We start from the raw sequence: 21,977 nt of genomic DNA on the forward strand, positions 1-21,977 counted from the left end.
GAAAAACTTCTTGCAGTGCTGGAAGAGTTCAAGCTGCTGTCTGCAGGATTTTTGTGAGGCGGGTCGAATGTTTCGGAAACTGGATGAAGATGGATTCCAAAGCTTTCTAAAGTCCTTACCTACTCCTTGTAGGCCTTACACTGCTGTCTTCTGCCCACACCCTGGCAAAGCTGAACAATACAAACTCTCCAGATTTCCCATTATCACCATGGTCCTCCTGTTGCAGAGTCCCACTGATCCTTCTCCACCACACTTCCTCCTCCTGAAGCCCTCTTGCCCACCTCTTCCCGCAGAAGAAGGTTCTCCCTTGGACTTTTGTTGGATGCTGGGGAGAAATCCAGCACATCTAAACCTGGGAAGGACCATTGCTCAGACCTCAGGGGAGCAGAAGACCATGGAACCTGGGCTGGGCTCTGTTGCTGGCCTCCCCCATTGCCCCCAGGAACACACGTCACATCTGCTCCCAGCCAAGAGTGATGTGTGTACATAATGGAGAATGCTAACCAGACCTGATACAACTGTGACTGTAACTAACTTGAGTGAGAGTAGCTACAACCTGAAACAGCATTTCAACAGTGTGAGAGGATGGTGTTAGGTTGCGTGTAAAGATGAGTGCTTTCAGACCTGAAGACAAACATAAGATCTTTGGCAGACCATCTTCTAGTCAATTGAAGAAATTCCTTGCATTTCCTCTGCATTTACATCGGCAAAGTGAAAATATTCCATTGGTAAAGGCAGGAAGGGGCCACTGCTTCAAGAGGACTTGATCTCAAAGGAAGCTGACAAAGGGTGCCGTGCTTAGGCCCCCAAACCCAAACTATCTGGACCATCTCAATCTAGCCTTAATGAAATGAAAGGACATTTTCACCTCACCTTTAATAACCAGTTCCCAAGCATGTGAAGTAACTCAACAGCTTCATGCTGTGTCTGTCCTTTCTGCAGCATCTTATACATGACAAAGAAATCTGAAATGACCACAGAAATTCATTTAGTGCTGCAATTATTTCTCCCAAGGCAGTGTTTGGTGTTAAGGCCTGCAGTGCTGTATGTATTTTTTTCTGTCATGTTACTTCCGGGCATGGTTCAGTATGATAATGTTTTTTTTTTAGTTCCCCCAAGATATTGTTCTGCTCAGTCATATGAAAAATAGGAAAATAATGCACCTTCATCCCAGTTCCACAGACAGGTCATTCATCACTGTAAAATCAACTTTACAACCTAGGAGGAAGCTGCTCCACGCTCTGAATAGCTACAAATTTCCAAAGTGTATTCCCAAGAGGCAGCAGGCCAGCAGTCACAATGGAACTACAAGATACCTGGGAGAACTTGTACATTGAAAACACTGTTCAGGATGACAGAGAGTTATCCTTGATTTTCCTAACAGGAGCATATATCAATCTGTTAGAATTTGCCTTTTCCAATAGCTACAGATATCTGACTTCTTTTCAGCTCACTGAGTTACTTAGATGGTTCCTCTTGAAATACTTTTTCCCCCTTATCAAGAATTTTTTTTCCATTTAAATAAAACATGGGATTGGCAGAAGGCAGAGATTTCTTTCCTGATCTAGTGAGTGGCAACCACGGCAGGAGGTTGGAGCTTGATGATCTTTAAGGTCCCTTCCAACCCAAGCCATTCTGTGATTCTATGATTCTATGATTCCCCTTGCACTTTTGATAACATTTACCAAAATCAAACATTTTGCGTGTTATTCTATCCCAGGTGGTATCGTAAGTGCCCTCAATGTATCTGCACCCCTGATACCTGCCTGCAGGACTCTGAATGCAGAGCTCTGGGGCTGAGAGTCTCCTGGCAATTGCAGAAGATAATTTGTGTCCATCAGCCAGAGATGGACAGGCTTCTTATGTGGCTCCTGCTTGAATCTGGCCCACTTCAGCCACCCTGTCCAAGAAAGGTCTTTCAGGGAATCTGGTTTGGGGATTATATACTGTTGCAGTATCTGGATCAGCCCCATCTGAACATGGAGCGCTGAGTCTCTGGTGTGAGCAGGAAAGCGCACCCTCAGCTTTGAGGGTTAGCAGAGAACATTTTGTCTGAGAATGAGATGTAAAATCCAGCAGTCAGAAGCTCAAGCAGGGAAAGCACAGGGTTTGCTTTAAGTAGACAGCGCAAACTTGTCTTTTGGGCACTCTTTAACTCCCCAGCTTCTACACAAACTCCAGTGTACATCTTCTCCCCATCATATCACCTACTCTGGCAATGATCCAGCTCATGTACTTGCAAGTGGATCCTGTTTAGATGAGAGCTCTGCCGAATGCGTGTGTATGAGAGTTTCAACACAGCTGTAGGTTAATAGGCAAGCAGGAGGAAGACCCCGTGTGGAGTGGATGCAATGGTGTGTTTCAGACCTAAAGAGAGCATGGGATGAAACAGGAGCAGGGCTATCAAAGAGTCAATGGTACAAGGCAATACAGCATGTTAGCAAGAGATAGAAAAGCAGCCCAGGGGACAAGAATGGAGACGAGCCCTGGGGCAGATTCTGTTTGTCTCTTTGGCAGTCTGTGTATTGAAAAAGAGAGAGCGTATCTCTAGGAGAGAGAGGGATGAAGAGGTAAAATCCTGCCGGGGAGGATGAGTGGAGAAGTTGAGAATTTATTAGCTCAATTTTTAAGCAATTCATTTTCCTTTTCAAGAGGTTCTTAAAAAAAAGAAGCCAACGAGTCAAGAAGCCTAAATTAGCTAGGAAGGTGCTTCAGCAGATCAAGGGCTTGATTGTTCTGTGGTTTGCTTTAGATTCAGGAAAAGGTGTAAAATATGCAACAAATATCATAGAGCAAGCTGTCCCCATGGCTGCAGCTGCAGCTCATGAGCTGGAGTGTGTGAGCTATCAGAAGTCAGAAAGCCAGGCACAACTTGCCTTCATATACACAAAGAGAAAAGGTAATGGAAAGTGAGATGACCTGACCTACAGCACTGATGTTGCTTCTTCATGACATAGCGCATTACACCCTTGTGGCTGACCTTGGAAAATGAGGAAGGAAAGAGAGTCTTGGGAAGGAGACTGGATTAGAAGGACCCGGGACAAATCCATACAAATCCTCACAGCAGTCTGAAACACCGTTGGTATTTCCCACCCTCCTGTTCCTGACACCACTGACCCTGGCTGGTCTCTCCTGCTCTCTCCGACCCAACACCTCTGCCTCAGCCTCCTCCCTGCTCTCCTGGATTGTATCAGCCTCTATCCAAAGATTTCTATCCTCCTGACCTACAGACAATGAAAGAGTTATAGAACTCCTCTCCATGCTCAGACCAGCCCTGCTACAGATGGACTTTGCCTCTTCTTTAGAGCTGTCTTGAGATATTTCAACAAACAAGTCAGCTCCCTCCTGATTCCCGAGGGGCATCATTGCAAATCAATGTGAGATTTGCTCTTTTTGGCCCTAATCTCTTACCTTACTGAATGAAACTAGCATGGCTATGGACTCCTCAGCCTCTCCTGCTCTGCACTGCAGCCATTCACAGGAACCACAGTAAGGCCAGATTCTTACACATGCGGCTGAGTTGGTACCCAGCACTATCCAGCAAGAAATAAACTGGGTTTAAAGTGTATGCTGGCTTATCTCCTCCCTCAGCAGAATAAAGCTCATAAGAAGAAAATGTGAGGCCTCCCCAAGGGTGCTGGGAAGACACGGCGGATAATAAGAAATTTTTGGAAGAAGATTTGAGAAGTGGATTTTACTCACTCCCTATATTGATAAAGGCTTATCATGCTCCTTTGCAAAAACAGAAACCACATGGTGAGACACTGTTTTTAAATGTTAATGCATCTTTAGAGAATAATCAGCAATGTTTGATGGCTTGTGCTAGCTCTAGGAGAAGGCTCTTTGTTGTTTAAGAAATGAAACAGCATTCATCTGGAGTTCCTTGTCATTACTGGATGAAAGAAAGGTTATTTCTGTAGTTAAAGAGGAAAAAAAAAGAGAAGATGTGAATGATAAACATTATAAAATACTTATCTTTCCAGATGTCTCTGGGATAATGTGAGCTAAAAGGAAATGCTTATCTCACAGAAGGACAGCTTTTGGCAACATAGCTTTTATACAGAGCTAAATGCTTCTAAGAGCATAGGACAAAGGTGGAGGGAGCTGCTTAAAGCAGTGAAATGCAAACCAAGTGGTGCCCCTTCAATCCTATTTCTGCATCACATTGTAACCTTCATTAAGTCACACAGACCTTAGTGTCTTGGTTTCTTCACTGGGACAATAGCTGGTGTAATAACTACCAGGAAAAGCATTTTCATGGCCCCTGCAAGCTCACTCTGTAAATGCCAGGAGTTGCATGAAAATACATTTTACGGCAGCTTCTTACATGCATTGTCATTTAAAGAAGCATTCCCTCATCAGTTGGTAGTATATAGTCCTGGATAGTCTGCTGCCATTCTTGGGAATGGCCCACATTTAAAAAAATAACAGCAGTTTCTGGTGCTTCCAATTCAGAAAACATGAGGACACTTAATCAAACATAAAGCCTTTTTTTATCTCCTAATATGAAAGTGTGAGGCCAAAATCAGCATTCGTATTTGAAATTCATAAACACTTGCTTTTAATTTTATTTTTAAGATGATGTCTGTGTCTCCTCTTTTTGCTGCCTCATCCGAATTTGTCTATTTGCTGCTTTCCTATTAAAATTTCCTTGCTTTTCTTTATTTTATATGCCCTACTGACAGAATGTAGAAATCACATCAGTAGAGGAAGAGTACTTCCTTTCTGAATAGGTGCATTCTCGTTTCTCGCCCCAGCAAGCTGTGCTTTCACACATGACAAAAGGATTCCAGTCTGGAGAGAATAATGCTTAATCGTTAATAAATAACTCCTACAAATAAGAACCAGGAGTGAAACCACGATCAGATGAATTTTCCTGTGAGGCAGTCAGGTTGTTTTGTGACCTTGGATGATTAATTTTACATTCCTGCGTCTATGCTTTTCCCTCCACTTATTCTTCTGTCTTGCCTGCTTCACATTCAAGGTAGTCAGGGCAAGAACTATTCTTCATTATATGTACATTTAGCAGTGAGCACTATGAGTATTACAGCACAGTAAAATGCATGTAGGAGAAGTGATACCTCAGGATAGAGATAAGTGTGCACCTTGTGAATCATGAAGTGGATCATAGAGTGACAGACATCTGTGACAGCAAACCACAGTTCTTTTGAGTCCCTTGTTCTTTAGTGTGACCACAGCCTGAGGCAAAGGTGGTGCAGAGGGTCTGTAACTACGATGTGCCTCTGCTGTAGTGGGACAATGGCAGGAACATGGATGTGTGAGGGGCTGGCATCATGAGATCACTGGGGAATGTAATGGAGGCGAGATATTTCTTCACGGCCAACATGCTCTGCAGGTCTCTTGGTGGCATTCAGACTGGCTCAAGGCCTGAGTTTTTCATCTCACTTACAGGATCACCTCTAAAGGATAACTCCCTATAAAGTCATGTTCCTGTTTAAATGTCACAGATATAGGCCCAGGCACTCCAAAGACTGACTGGCAGACTCCATCTAATTTATCTGCCATGCAGTGACGATGAAGTTGATTTGACCCAGGCAGGATGGTCTGGGAAGGATTCTTCTCACAAGCCTCTTGACATTATTCACCACAAGGGCAGGTAGCATCTGGAATGAACTTGGCTATCAACCAGCGCTACAGGTGCCTGATCTCATCTAATTGCTCCATCTCAGACTCCAGCCACTGCAGTTTGGGCAGTTCAGATTTGGCATAAATACAGCCCTTGAACCCACTCACATTGCCTAAACCTCAAGAAAATTCATGCAGCCCCAAACGCATACACGATTCTCTAGTCCAGCCCATGGCTGCGGCTCCAAGAATCTGTTTGATCATGAGGACCCTTTCCAAGATGTCTAATGATTACTGGGACTGGGATTACAGGCTGTTGGGAGTTGCCCAATAGAGCCATGGAGCCTCAGGCAGGTAGAGAAATTCGAGTTCTGCCCAGCCTCGATTTTCCCTTCCAGTATGGGGGAAGGAGCACCAGCTGCACAGACACACATGCCATGCACCTTGCAGTGTCTCTGCTCTCAAGCAAAACATATTTTCTGCAAGCAAGTCAACAAAGAAAGAAGGACTGGTCTTAGAACAAACAAAGAAACCAACAATAAAAGGCACAAAGGGGAAAAAAGGAGAAGGAAATATTTTCTTCTTACAGTCAGTTGTGATTTCGTAGGGGGAGTTGAGGCGTGCGTCCCCACAGGGCGAAGTGCTCACGTACAGATGGAACAGGATGTTCTCCTGCAGCCTGTAGCCTCCCTCTTTTAATCGCACGAAGATTGATCGCTCCCAGTCTTCTCGCCGTTTGCTATGATCACAAAAGAGGTTCCAGGTCATTTGTTACACACCAAATCAGAAACAATTCTGCTCTTCCTATCTGTGTTTTTTCTCCCTGTTTGTTTGTTTTTACTAGCACCAGACATCATATATTTTGCCTGGTGACAAGGAGAGAAAAACAATAAGTGAAGAAATATTTGAAGGAGGTCAAAACTGTCAATGTGCTTTGGCTTGTTTACCTGGAGTCTATTCTAAAAACAAAGCACAGATGAATAAACACATTGATTTTAAAGAGGTTCTGGCACATGAAGAAAGACAAAGTTCTCTTAGACTCTCAGCTGAGCAGATCAGCTCTGCTCATTGCTGTGCCCACCCACGTATTTAAATCCCATTAATGTGACCACAGCCAAGATGCATGTTTATATGCTCCTCTGGAAAAGGTCGCTAATGAAGCACCCAGAGTTTATGACCCAGACAACCACCCCGCTCCCCGGGCATTGTTCTCCCTCCCTGCTCAACCACAGCCAACCACGAGCACTCCGTCTCAGCCAGCAGCACCTCCTTCTCACTTGGTGTTTCTGGAAACCAGAAAGCGTCCTGAAAAGTGCAGACCGAACTTGCACAGGCTTCTTCTTGGCTGAGCTGAAAAAGATACTTACTGAGATGAACCTTTTGTCTGCATAGTTGTTCAGCAGCTAGATGGGGACACAGCGCTTATGTTCCATTAGCAACAGCTACCCAGGAGGCCCAGCCCTCCCCATCCTGCAGTTTGCAGCAACAACTCGCATTAGGGCTATGCTGCGTGTGTTTCTCAGATGATTTACATGTGATTTCACTGACAGACAGCTGCTTCTGATATGTACATTTGGGTGGCAATTATCATTCTGAAGGTGAAAATGTGATCAGTGAAATTCTAATGACAGATGCTGATGCTCTGGTCTTTCCCTCAAAAATTCAAGGGCCTTTTTGTAGGAATGCCTCCGAGTCTGCAGGTGGTGGTTTCCTAGAAGGCTCCTAATAAGCCGAAGCCCTACCCATTTAATTCACACCAGGACAGCCCATCAAGTGACACAACTCCCGCTAGTCTCTGCGCCTTCCATCAGTGCAAGCAGAACTGCTTTTACCCAGCCTCAGAGCAGCCCTTGAATTCCATCCAAGCTTCCTCTGCCTGTTTTCTCCCGGTGCAGACTTGGTGTTATTGAAGCTGTTTGGCTGTCACTCTTGCATGCTTTGGGTGTTTTGTCATTTTTCGATGCTGGGATGCGTTTGCTGTCAGGAGGAATTTACAGGCACATTACCTTGCTGCCAGGGGCAGGGAGCAGCACCGCTCCTTCCTTCTGTGGGCTGCGGTGGAATTTCCCAACTGCGCTAATTATACCATTGCCCTGATACTGCTCTCTGAAATAATAAAATACCTACAAATTAAGTCCTGCTGCTTGGACTTTGGAGCAAGTGCAGTTGGTTTTAAATAATTCACTGCAAAATCAGCTGGGAGAACACAGAGCTGTGCAGTCGTGGCATCTGCTGTGATTATGTTAAGCCTTATTAGTGCCAGGGCAGCTTGCTCTACCTGGAAACAGTTGCTAGGTAGGGTTGGAGCAGTCATTTTTTGGTCTGAGTTGCAGGAGTTCACAGCAATCAGCATGCATTCTGTGACTGTTTCTCATGGATTAACCTTGCACTCTTCCTCATACTGAGAAAGGTTTGCGGCCAGAGTGGTTGACAGATTGGGTGATGGACGGCAGATCTAAACACAAGCAGCTCCAATGAGCTGCCAAATGAACACCTCCATACCACGTATGCTTCTGACCCCTTTCTGGTATGGTTTTCTGGGGGTTGAACTCAAACAAGAGATTCTTCCCTGCCTGGTGGTTGGATGGGTTTAACAATTGAACACTGAGAATATTGTTATAAATGAGTTTGGGATGCAGTATCATCAGCAGTGGCTTTGCAGCGTGCCTTGTTTGTGGGAGGCTTGAGGGATTTCAGACCCCAGTGACGTGCAGGCTGTGTAAAAGTGGCTGTGTGAGGCATGAGAGGCATTTCTGCAATGTCACTTCTCCCCCAGCACTTGTGAATACCATGCAGAGCCATGCTGTAGAGCCATGCACACCTGCACAAAACCATGAAGAAGGAGCCCATAGTGAGCGTACAAATGGAATTCATTCTGTGGGTGACATTAGTGTGTCACTTCCCACATTAGCCACTTTGGCAGTGGCTGAAAGAGCAGAATTTGTTCTTAAACCTTTGCCCGTTGTGATTTATTGCTAGACATTTAGCATTTGAGGAAAATTCAACAGAAACTTTTAAGAATGAGGTAAATTTAATCTTGTGTTTAAGTTCATTATTTAACATGCATGTATGTTTAGAGCTGACAGCAAGAACGTTTTAGTATGTACTTATGGTTTAATATATGTGTTTTCTCCAAAAAAAAAAGAATAGAGAAGCTATTTTTAGCATGTATATGTAGTTATAGGGAGTTTCTAGTGCTACATACATTGTTGGGCATAGAGCACAGCATCCTAGAGAAACTAACAGAGGACTTAAAAAGGTTGTGTTCATTGAGAAGCTAAAAGGAGAAAAATAAGAAATAGTAGATCTACAGCAAGCAGTTGTTTTTTTTCTTTCATGGGAAAAAAAAGATTGACTGGACTGGATGAAGACTATTCCTTACTTTTAAGATCAACAGTAGTTTGCATCTAAATCTCTTGAAGAACTTAGGACAAAATCATCCCTCTGGCACCTGTAGGGCAGCTACAACAGTAAGACTGTTACAGTGTTGATTTATTTTAAGAATAGCTTATTAGTTTTATTTTTCTTTAGTAAAGAAGAATTGGATTTTTTTCTTCCCTACTGGTCTGTTGATACAAATGAACCCACTGAGGTCAACATGAATTTTACAGCCATCATTGGGAGGTAATCAGACTATGATATTTGTGTACCTTTTGATGGTGAATTTTACAGAAAGCTTCTCAAAAGGTCTTTCTCATCTTTCTTTTGTACATCAGAAAACTTGCGTCTTACTTTTCATCTTTTCCATGAAAGTATCGAGAACTTGAGGATTATGGTTGTCATAAAAATGAAGTCTGGGAGGGGTAGGGGTTTTAATCAGACTGGTTAGAAACTGTCAGGTTTTAGTTGTGCTTTTAGCTTTTATTTAACTCAAGCTCCAGACAATGAATTGTTGAAAGAAAGTTTCCTTTTGAAGTATTTGTCACTCTTGCTTCTTAGAGAGGATAAAGTTCCCATTCTGGAACTCTCTTTCAAAAGAAAATTCGGAAAGCTGCACCTCTAAAGTTTAACAATATGAAGAGAAAGAAAAAACGTAATTTACATATTGCTGCAACTTTGGCTTGAGGATAGAATTATTCCATAGTTCACACATCTGAAGCTGTCACCCTATACTCTCTTTAGAGCAATGGAAATAAATTACCCCAGTACATGGCAATTCATCTTGCTTGCAATAAATACCCTAATTAGGTCTGCTGAGTCACACTCCACAGGTGCCCATCTCTCACTGCTGATGACATAGGAGCCTTGGGGTATCTAGTTCACACTTGGCTGACTAACTTGTAGACATCACAAGCAAAGTGTTATGAACTAAATTCACCTCAGTGAATCCACTTCCCCTGGACATTCATTCTCTGATCTGGCCCTCGCTCTCTCCAGCCCCCTTGTCTCTGCTCTTTCAGGCATTCAAGATACATTTAGAGAAGCAGAAGTTTTGCATTCACTGAAGTCAATGGCACTATTTGTAAATGCTGGACAAGTGGTTCCTTTACAATGATAGTGTCACATTGAAAGATAAGCCTTGTATTGGAAATTCCTGAAGTTTGAAATCTGTGCATGGAAATCAGTTTGAGCAGGCAGGATCAGAGGGAGGACAATATGTATGTGATGAATAGGGAATACTATCTGATAGAATAATCTTTCCTGTTTCATAGGGAGAGAGGGAAAATTTAAACTCTTTGAGCCTGAGATGTGTACTACGCTTTCTTTATATCATCTTTTTGGTTTCAGTTTGTACACCACTCTGTACAACAGGTTCCTGGTCCAGGAGAGGACTTGAATTTGGGCTAGGTCAATGCAAATGCACAACAACGTAGAAGTCCCAACCCTGAGGAGCTACTATGCAGGGAGTCAGAGTGACTCTGAATTAACACATCTGTCCTAAAAAACTGTCTTAGCTATGCAGCAGCACCAAGTGTCTTCTCTCCCAGTGGGAGTAGTGTCTCTTTTTGTAAAGGAAAGGGGTAAATGTGATTTCAATATGCAGAAAATCCATTTTTTTAAAAGTTCATTTTGAATCCTCCCATTTTCTCTCTATATGGTGAAGCTCCCGATGATGGTGTAAAACTGAGTGTAGCAATAAGTACTGGAATTGGAGAATATATTACAGCACACAGTTTTGCTTCCACATGGACTTTAAGAAAGCAAAACTTGATTTGACAATATCTCTATCTCTGTCTTTCAAAGCTGCTTAGCCTTGACAATTTTGGTTGAGATTTTTATTATTTGTGCCGGTCAGAGAAGCGGTGATGTCTGATCTTGACTGAACAGGGAGTGATTTGAAGTTATTGTGAACAGAGCTTGTGCTGCACTGAGGATTCTCTTAACAAAAGACTGTTAACATTGATCCAAATAAAATAATAATATGACTGAACATGTTAGGGATGTGAATCAATACAATAGTTTGAGATACAGTGGTAACACTTGTTTCCCAAGAGACTGAAGCACAAAGCAAGATCTAAGGTTGCTACACTGCTGAAAACATAATTTAATGTAAACTTGACAGCAATTCAGATTGAAATAGAGAGAATATTGTTTTTGATTAAACCCTTCAAGGCTTTTGTCCTCCTTTGTTAGCCAAGCTCATCTACTCAATATACTTCTCTCTTCAGTTCCAGCCTGAAGTGAAAATAACCACTATTCCTATTATCAGTGCTCTGGAGCTGACAATATTATAGGGGCTCACAAGAGTACACAGATTAATCGTCATGCCTGTGACCTGATGCAAAGCCTTCTGAAAACAAAGGGAGTTTTTGTACCAAAGTTAATGTCCTTCAGATAAAATCCCATCAAAATTCAAGCAAGAATGGAGGGAAGAAGTATGGCCTACAGATAAAGGCTTTTGGTTTTCTTTCCTTGCTTCCCTCTATACTTTCTTGGTTCCTTCCATATAAGTAAACGTCACCTCAGCTTGACTTCTGCTTGGATATCATAGGATCAAAAAATAATCCAGACAGGAAGGGACCTCAAATCTCTAGACTAACCTCCTGCTCAAGTCAGGGTCATCTTTGAGATTATTTAAACCAGATGGCACAAGACTTTATTCCATTGGGTTTTGAAAACCTCTAAGATGGGAAGGAGACTGAACAACTCTGCTGGGTGCCTTGGTCCACTGCTCGTCTATTCCCATGTGGACAATTTCTCCTTATATCCAGACTGAGCTTCATTTAAGTGCTGGCCAGTTGTCTGTCATCTTCACACTTTGCATGTCAGTAAAATCCCCAGCTCCACCTTCCAGATGACCTCCCTGCAGGTACTGCTGGGTCAGCCATCCTGTTTCTCCAGGTGGATGGAGGTGATTAGTGAGGTCCCAGGACAGACCCTGGTGTTACCCTACTTGTTAGGATAGTCCAGGCAGCGTATGAACCATTTAAACAGTAACAAGGTAAGTTTGACTGAAAATAGAAACAATAATTCCTCCATACTAACTCTACATGATATAACTTTTTAAAACTTCATAAAGAGGGAGTGAGTGAGAGCATTTTGTACCTTGGCAAGAAGTTTACTGTACTATTAATTCTGTTTGTTTCTCTGGTGAGTCAGTGAAGGCATTAACTATCAGTAAATCACTTCCTTGAGGTATTTCAGCACAGCAAATAAGACAGGAAAATGTGTGCAGAGAGCAGAATGACCCCCTTCCAGTGTCTGGCCAGTGACTGATGTTAATAAGCTTGCACGTAAGGATTTGTACAAAATCATTAGGCTTCATAAAACACAACTTTATGAGTCATGTCTAATTGCTACTGAAAGGAAACCAGGTAAAGTAAAGGAGCTCATGACCCAACACTCCAAACTGTCTAATACTCACTTTGTGCTGTACAGTGTATTGGTCCTTCATCAGCCAAAGACTCAGAAACAATGACATAAAGAAAAAAAATGTTTCAAGTGCTTGGAGGATGAATCTATGCCACTGAAGGCCATGTAGCATTCAACAAGCGTCAACAAAGTTCATTTACCTTAAGTGTAGCTCCAGCTGTGAGTAGAGGAAGTGAATAAATGCCCTTCTTGCCACAATTTCTGCATGGCAGTCGTTGACCACAAGCCCTTGGTCATTAATGTATTCCCCATTTATACATTTGGTACCCGATGACAGCACAATAACCTGAGCTTGCCTGATGTCCAAACCTGTAGAAAGAAAAACAAACAGGCTGTGAAATTGCCTGGAGGTGAGTATGATATCATAACTGTTAAAGTTCTCACAGCCCACACTTTGATGTGGCTGTAGAAACAGCCCTAATGGGATGCTTGTTGAGGTGCAGATATGGCCTTGGAATATGCAGGAATCTCACATTTCAGTGTTATTAGTATAATAAGGGCTCTATTTCAGTCTTGCTGCTAATTCCAAGATAAAAGCTTGCCACGAAGTTTACTTGTTAAATCAATAACTACATCCTAGCAGTGCACATGCTGTTGAGAGGTAATAAAGATCTCCTGCAGTGCTGATAAAAATGGCCAGGTTTTTATGAGCTGTTGAAGACATTTTCTGGTGGGAACACACACTCCCTGTAATGTTAGTTTTCATTGCTGTTGCACTAGAAGTGCTAAATAAAATGCAAGTAACACTTCTGGAACTGCTCTTTAAAAATGTCAGAGAACAAACAGATCTGATTCTCAGTACAGTCTCCTTTTTGTTTTTCCAAGAGCAGCTACATCAGTGCCTTTTCTGCTGTGGCCCCAGAGATGGAGCATCCCTTTCTGAGATTGGCTCCATCCACTGTCTTTCCAGATAATGGTGAAAGGAAAGATGTGCCTTTCTTGGTGCAGTAAGGCACTTGCTAGGATTAAATACTCCTTGCTTTGAAGCTGGTGCCAAATGCTCACAGAGTTCAGCAGGACATGGGTTTCATTGAAAAAGTGATTCATTCAACCCTGCAGACAATTTGAAGGAAGAGCTAAGAATGAACTTAGCCCAAACTGAAATTGCCTATTGAACAGCACCTTTCAGAATGCATCTCTCTGAAAAAGAGAGAGCAGTAGAGCAGCTCCTGGAGGAAAAAAAAAAAAAAAGGATTTTTTTTTTCTGGCATATAGGTGTTTCCTCCAGGCATGACAAAGCAGTCTAAGAAGAACAGACAGTGTTTGACAGCTGTACATGCGTACTGTGTGTAGGCAAGCACATGTACTGCAGAGCAAGCCAAACTGCTGGGCTGGCTTGGTTGTGCCCAGGTAGAGTCCCTGAGATACCCTTGGTGATCTGCTTAACCTCTGGCTGCTGCTCCAGGGAGGGGAGGGCATCCAGGACATTCTGAGCCCTTCCCAGCTGTCTCACATGGATATCCATGAGATGACTCAGTGGAAACAAAGCCTGCCTTTAGGCACGAATGAAGCCCTCAAAGTTTTCACCATAGGGTGACTAGAAAAAATCTCACCATAGGCCAAATACTCCAGGTTTTGACACATTTTGCTGGAGAATGAATACAAAATCCATACATGTATTTGCTCTGTTCTTATTTCTGTGATCTGATTTTAGCTGTGAAAAAGCTTTAGGAATTATTTTAAGGGTCAGCAATCTTTATTTTTCTTATGATGAATCTGTTGAGTGGCAGAAAGGAAGCAAAAAAACTGTAGAGATTTTTCAGGTTTCAGGCCATGTTCTCTCATAAGATCCATAGACTGGATCTGAGAAAATAGCAGAACAGACAAGGAAAGAATATTTTAAACATAAAAGGCTGGTGTTCCTGGTAGTGTATATACCAGGAAATGATTTCAAGATTATCTTACATCTATACCAATATGATAGCTACATCAGTAGTCCAAAAGGTTCAGCCTTATCATGACATTGTAGCATTGTGATACTTAAGGGGAAGGTGTAAGTAGATTGAAAGTTCAGTTAGACACATCTGATCTTCTGGTCATGGCATTCTCAGACAGAAGTTATTTTTAGTACTAGTGAAAATCTACACATTGTGTACACCTGTGTCTGCAGTTTCATCTCTCATTACTAGAAGTGTGGCCATAACAATGTTCTTGGGAGCATTCAAATAAAAAACAAAAAATACCCACAAATGTTGAAGTTGTAAGATGTTAGCCTACATGGGAGAATGCAATAGAGAAATTCAATTAAAAAGTGTTTGTGTTTATCTGGGTCGTATTACTAGATAAAAAGTTGAAGTAGATAAATTGTTCAATTTATACAAAGAAACATATTTATACTCAGTACATCAGGATTGCTTTGCTGCTTTAGGGGCACTGCCTTCATGAGAAAAGTAACAGGTTTTGATCAGATTGATGTCCATATATTTAACTGTATCCTTTTCATGGGCTAATCCCATGCATTTCATGAAGCACTGTACAGACTTCTTTCATCGGCTGGAGGGCTCGTGATAAGACTCTTTTTTTTTTTGGTGTTATTTTATTTATTTAGAAATGTTCACAGAGACTTATTTTCCACTATGTAGTAGAAGAAAACCAGCAAGAAGCAGTTCCCTAGTTCAGAAACCCACAAATTCTCCCCCTGCCTTCCTGAACCTGAAGAGCTCCATCGATACTCCTCAGGGCAGTGAGAACTGCCGCTTCCTTCTCATTTTATCCTGACTTTCTGCTCATTTCACCTTCTGAAGTGTGTCCTTCCTTTTCCCCTTTCACCCTGCAGTGACTGTACCAGGCTGTGCAAATACAGAATGAACCATCAACGGAAGCCATTCTGCTCTTCAATGGGTGTATTTACCCATTCCCCATCCCCCAGTCAGCCCAGTGATTCATGTGATGAATTTTAATATTTCAAACACATTTTTTTTTCCATAAATGATCTTCTCTTCTGTTATGAGTGCATGAGGATTGACACGTTCAGTGTTTTCTGTCAGGTTTAGATTTGTTCTAAAAGGAAAAACAGTCTTACAAAGGCACCCAACACTTATTGATGAATGAGAATATAACAGTACCTCTGATGTTGTTTGCTATCATAATGTTTATCTGCACAGTAATAGCAAAGTCTGGTTGGGATGTTTGATTTTGGGTGAATTAGCTCCATATGTTGGCTTTCGGTGACACAGGGCCCAGCAGGTAGTCATGTGTGGACAGGGCCTGGGGTGTCTGCCAGGCCTGGCAAGGTGCATGTGTTTCCACAACATCACTTTGATGTTGCCCAAGGCTGGAGTCAACAGTTTCCAAGAATCTGCAGAACTGGCCTGAGTGTTAAACATTAGAAGTCTCCATGTATTTTTCATTTGCAGCGACAGAAAATATAACACATGTTCCTCCATTCTCAGAAATACCCAAGATTATGTCTCACTACGAAGGCACTCAGAAACACAGGTGTACATGACTTATGCATCAGCTCTGAAATATTTACACGCCACTGGGGAGCCAAATGGAGAAAGTGATCTGTGACCAATATACCACTGCTCAACACTACATGTGAGAGCACCCTGCACTGTGAGAAATGCGTCCAACAGCCTGACAGCTTCCCAGTGTGTTTTGGGGGCATATATGTTAATGGGTTGTTCTCTCACGTGCCTTATTTTGTATGTGCATAGATTTGTAGGTTTACCCCTGTGAAATGCCTGATACTACTTTCAGCGAACGTAGGGGGAATTTGTCTCTGAGAATGAGACTTATGACACTCAGTTGACGGAGGAAAATTTTAACACTGGCTGATCACATTGGCATTTGAGGCAGTATTTCCAGATCTTGAGTCTACATACGTGCTTCAGTGATTCAGAATTAAAAAGATCTTCTACATGTTTCTCTATCTTAAAATAGAAAAATAATTACTAAATCTTTGTATTAATACTTCACAGAATCACAGAATCATGAGATTACAGGGGTTGGAAGAAATCTCTGGAGATCATCTAGTCCAACCCACTGCTAAAGTGGTTCCCTAAAGCAGGTCGCACAGGTAGGTGTCCAGGTGGGTTTTGAATATCTCCAGAGGAGACTCCACACACTCTCTGGGCAGCCTGTTCCAGAGCTCTGTAACCCTCAAAGCTTTTTCTCATGTTCATAGTGTATTACTTCCTAATTTATTTTTCCTGCAGAATACTTCAAATTTCTCAAGTGATTTCTGTTTATGAGCATCAAGTTACCTTCGAAACATTGATTAATTTAACCTCTAGCATGTTTCAGACCTACACAGAGCTCATCTTCAAATTATGCTGAGGAAAGCATAGGGTGTGACAAAATCCTAGCTGGCACTATCAGCCATATGCCACCCTCTCTGCTTTGGGGAACGCATCAGGATATAATCCCAGAGCAAGGTAATCAAGACCCATGTTCTTGTTGAGGGAAGCCAGCCTCAGACTAAAGACCAAGGAATCTCACTGTGTTCAGGTGATTTGACAAACAGGGAGAAATGGGCTACATTATTATGACCTTAACTCCTGACCCACTGATTGTCAGAGTACATGAAGCATTTCCTTCCCTCACTGCCTTGTGTGAAAGTAATGTTTGAGAAGACATTAGGTTAAAAGCAACTAGGTGAGCAATTTATAACATGCACCAGCATTAGGTTTCTATTATTTGCCTAAAGACTCTTAATAGCTTTCAATTTGAAGAGGAAATGGAGCAGGGGAAGGAAAATTGGGGAGATGTGTCAGTGTGCAGGCTGGGGACTGGCTAACAATGCGCACAAGAGAGTGAGAAGGGAATTTGCCACCTTTTCTTTTCAAAAATGGCACTAATTAATAATAGTTGCGTTATAGAACAAAAACACGGTCATAAACACCTCACCCACTCCAATGGCAGATCCCATCTAATGACCTGGTGTGGTAACGAGTCCCCTTAGTGCTCTCAAGGTCAAATAGGCTGTGTCCCTTCTCACAGGCAGGGGAGACCTCAACCCCACTCATACACATCTTTTTGTGTCAGTGATACTCCAAGACTTCACATCATAGCTAAGCAGCTGAAAAGCAACTTGGTTTTATTACAGGCCACTTTTGGTTTGCTGACACCAGCGGTGGGATTCATTTCAGCTATTCGGAATAACATGAGTTTAGATGTCTGTACCTGAACTAATTGCTGTAAACTCTCTTTACAGTCAATGGAGAGAAACTTTCCTGGGAGGTGATTCATCTGGCCTATTTTAGTCTAAGTTACACCTCAGTAATGCCACTTTTTCATTGTGAATTCTGAAGACGTGTAACCATCCAGCAGCAGCACAGTTTTATACACTGTAGATAGCTGCTTGTGGTAAGATTTCTCTTACATACATTCATTCACCAGTCAAAGCTTCCCAAATGATGAGAGGGTCAACAAAGTAAAATCAGTGCCTTTTAATTTTTTTTTCACAGAACCACAGAATCATTTGAGTTGGAAGGGACTCTTAAAGGTCATCTAGTCCAACTCTTGTGAACAGACACCAACAGCTCAATCAGGTTGCTCAGAGCCCTGTCCAGACTGACCTTGAATGTCTCTAGTAGTGGGGCAACCTCTGACAGTGCCTCACCATCCTTATTATAAAAAACTTCTTCCTAATATCCAATCTAAATCTCCCCTCTTTTACTTTGAAACCATTTCCCCTTGTCCACAGACCCTGCTAAAGAATCTGTCCTCTTCCTTCTTATAGCCCCCCTTTAGCTACTGAAAGGCTGCTAGCATGTTCCCCTGGAGCCTTCTCTTCTCCAGGCTGAACAAACTCAGCTCTCTTAGCCTGTCTTCATGCAGAGATGTTCCATCCCTTGGATCATTTCTGTGGCCCTCCTCTGGACGTGCTCCAACAGGTCCACGTCTCTCCTGTACTGAGGACTCCACATCTGGATGCAGTTCTCCAGGTGAGATCTCACAGTGCAGAGTAGAAGGGCAGGATCGCTTCCCTTGACCTGTTGGCCATGCTTCTTTTGATGTAGCTCAGGATACAGTTGGCTTTCCGTGCTGCACATTGCTGGCTCATGGTCCAGCTTCCCATCCACCAGTACCCCCAAGTCCTTTCCAGCAGGGCTGTGCTCAATCCTTACATTCCCCAGCTTGTACTGATAGTGAGAGTTGCTACGACCAATGTGCAAGACCTTGCACTTAGACTTGTTGAACCTCGTGATGTTATCCTGGGCCCACTGCTCAAGCCTGTCTACACTTCTCTGGATGGCATCCCGTCCTTTGACTGTGTCAACCACACCACACAGCTTGGTGTTATCCACAAACTTGCTGGGGTAATTTTTCATTTTCTTTTCCCCACAACAATTGATAATGTATATTTTTTTATATTAATGTCAATATATTCATAGATTTTCATATTGTCCTGAGCTGGGCTACTACACAAACAAAGCAAACAATACCGTCTTTCCCACATTATCTCCCAAAATATCAGTCTTGCAGCCACAGAGACTGAACAGAGTGGCTCAGAAAAAGACTGACAGAAGAGACAGTAAACAAGAAAAATATGTAGATTTACTCAGCAAATAAGTTGGATATGGAGAACTGGATGACATGTTATGGACTACAGTTACGAGCTCAGCCATGGTCATAAATGCAAACTGTCTGCACCCATCTGTTTCCAGACACAGCTCTATCAATAAAACCAGAAGCAGAGTTTTGGCTGGTCTAATTGACGTTTCAGCTGACTTTAATAGAATTACTCTCACTTCTAGTGTGCTGTGATCATTAAGACCTTCCATAATACTGAATTCATAGCCCTGCATATTTATGTGTTGGGAAAGGAAAATCAAAATCAGTAGGTAATTGCAAGAGATGTTGACTGCTACCTGCAATCAGAAAACAGCACTTGGTGACATGAAACTTGGATCGCACCTGCTGTATGTTGGAGATCTTACTTCTGTGAAAATCAGTGGGCTTAATTCACATCGAACAGAATGGAGTTTGTAACTGCTAATGCCAGCATACAACTGAGATCACACTTTGGCTTCCCAGCAGCTGGCACAACACAGAGAGAAACATCAGTCAGTGTGCACGTATCAATTTCGCTGCATGTTTTAGACCCAGCTAGTAGTAATGAAATCTATCTTCTCATTCAGCATGGCACAGTGAAGACAACTTACTGCTTGGAATATATTAATTTTAAATTAGAAAAAATAATCAGAAAAATCAGGTGTGATTAATTAAAAAAAACCTCCACCTCTTTTGTTGGGTTGGAGACAACTGACACAAAATGCTGTGCAGTGAAAAGGAAATCCAGAAATAATGATGGTGTAACATCAGCTCCTGTGAATAATTCATGGGGTACAATTTCATGTTATTTTAAATGGTGCAGTTTCTCTCTTTGATAAGCAATAATTTTATGTTCTTTCTTTACCTTTTTTTTAACAAGTCAGTCAAAAGGATTGTCTATTGTTATCTGCAAAATAGTGTATTTGGAATAATTTTCAAGGCAGCTTAATAGAGCTCTGATCACAGAGGAGTTTTTTTAATCCCTTCTACTCATAGCTGAATAAGTTTAGGTTTCCATTTCACGTTTGTTTAGGGAAGGAAAATTTTTTGATGCTACATAGTTCTGACAAGTCCCAAATTATTTTCTGCTATCTCCTTCCATAGCAGCTCTACCATATCCACAAAATGGCTTCAATTTTGTAATAGGAGATAGTCAAGATATGAACAGGCAGTGGCACAGGAAAACTGCATGACCATCCCAGGGCAGATCCCTGAGCATGACCAGGCTTCAAACTGGGCCACATGCAAAATACTTTTGCGAAAAAGGCCAAGAGCTCTTCTCCCTGCACCCTCCAAAATATGGCTCCCTGGAATTCTTCAAGAATTGTATAGATGTGGCACTGAGGGACATGGTTTTGTGGGCATGGTGGTGATGGACTGATGGCTGGACCAGATGATCTTAGTGGTCTTTTCCAACCTTAATGGGCCTGTGATACTGTGAAAACACCAGGAAATGCACACATTGCTCCGAAAAGGAGCTGAAATATTTGCCTTGTGCTTGCTTGGGGGTTGGTCTATGACTAGCAGTGAAGGATGTCTTCACCCGTGTCCATCAGTCCGGGCTAATTCCAGCTTCCCCATAACTTGGTGATGCACTACACCTCCCTCTTTTTAGATTTAAAGAGCAGTGCCATCAACATGTGGTGAAATCAAGGGACCTGAGGCTCAAGAGACATAGGTGTGTGGCACAGCGTGCTCTGCCCACAGGTTGTGCACTTCCATCACTGGGAGCTCTGTTTTCCCCAGCTTTGTGCAGGGAATAAAAACCACTCACCACTCCAAAAAATGGATATGCAGCCATAAGACAAGAAGTGTGCAGAGCAGGTACAATTTACAGTATGCACTGAGCTACCAGCAGTGTATATTTGCCAGTCATAAAGACTGCAGTGGTAGAAGTCTGAACAACAGACAAACACATGGCTAGCAAATAGTATCAATACAGCAGTTGCTAGCAGGGGAGTTAAAGATATTTAGAGGTGAAAAGGAATGTAGACTTTGAAATGCTGGAGTTGTGCAGGGAGTCCTTTTCTTGCTGTCAAAATACTGTGGGTTACGTGAAAGAGAATATGTTGTATTTCTGCGGGAGGAGCAGGTGCAGAGGGAGCTGTGTGTGGGTAGTCCTGCTGAGGGCTGATGTCTGTGGTGCTCCTCATGTTCCTTAGTCAGAGAGCAGGGGCAGCCCTCTGCCGCTGGAAACCTGATCCATGGTTTTGTACGAGAATGGCCATGCCTCTGCTTTCACAGCTGGGAACGCCCAGCTTTCCATAGTACCTCCAGGCGCTGCTTTGTGAACAAAGACAAGGTCCATTTTCACCAGAAGAAAAATTCCTTTCTGATACAGGGCAGTTTTGAACAGCTCGGTCAGATCTCCCAGTCCCTGTCAAAGAACTCTTGCACCTAATTCATTTTGCAAGATGCTCCTTTGCACATCTTTCCAGTAAATCTCCTTCCCAGTCCAGAAAAGAACTGGGAGGTTGTTGTCCAGATGGAGGTGAATCAGAAAACAGGGGTAAAACTGCAGAGGGCTGCAGAAAAGAGTGACCTAGCCAGAAAGAGTGCAAAAATTAAATGCGAAAGCCTTTGCTAGGCAATACCTGTGAAAGTGGTCTAAGTGACTACAAGTAGCTGAGGGGTACAAACCCTAACGAGAGAGGTGGGTACCAAATGCAGAATTTAGGGCAGTGTGACTGAGGTCCTTGGATGAAATTGCAGAAAATAAAAAACAGCCCAAATAACTGGCGAGAATGATTAACAGTGAGGTCTATTAGACTAGAATGCTTTCCCAAGGTAGTGTTGAAAGCCATGCTGGTAATTGATTCATTCAAATCTAGATCAGAAAAATGCACTCAGGAATGGACTACAGGGAACCATCTTGTACTTGCAGGGAAATGGACTGGTCTCTCCCAGTTCTCATTTCCACGGTCCATTTCTCTCCTTTCCTTAGCAGACAGAAAGTAGAAAATTCCATCAGATCTGCTTCTGAAAAGACTGGAAGGAGATGGTGCTGTGCTTGCAAGCCCCAGTGTGTCCCTTCCCTTCCCTTCCCTTCCCTTCCCTTCCCTTCCCTTCCCTTCCCT

General features: G+C 42.6%; 1 protein-coding gene across 1 annotated transcript in view; it reads right to left on the reverse strand.

Moving 5' to 3' along the window:
- Positions 1–21,977, reverse strand: part of ADARB2 (adenosine deaminase, RNA specific B2 (inactive)) — a 304,005-nt gene that overhangs the window by 27,623 nt on the left and 254,405 nt on the right. The window contains exons 5-6 of the mRNA XM_021388974.1: positions 12,540–12,708; positions 6,174–6,325 (exon numbers count right to left, since the gene is read on the reverse strand). Of these exons, the coding sequence (XP_021244649.1) occupies positions 6,174–6,325; positions 12,540–12,708 (321 nt within the window). The remainder of the gene's footprint in view (positions 1–6,173; positions 6,326–12,539; positions 12,709–21,977) is intronic.

This window comes from Numida meleagris, chromosome 2 (assembly GCF_002078875.1).
Source record: "Numida meleagris isolate 19003 breed g44 Domestic line chromosome 2, NumMel1.0, whole genome shotgun sequence".
NCBI classification, from domain to species: Eukaryota; Metazoa; Chordata; class Aves; order Galliformes; family Numididae; genus Numida; species Numida meleagris.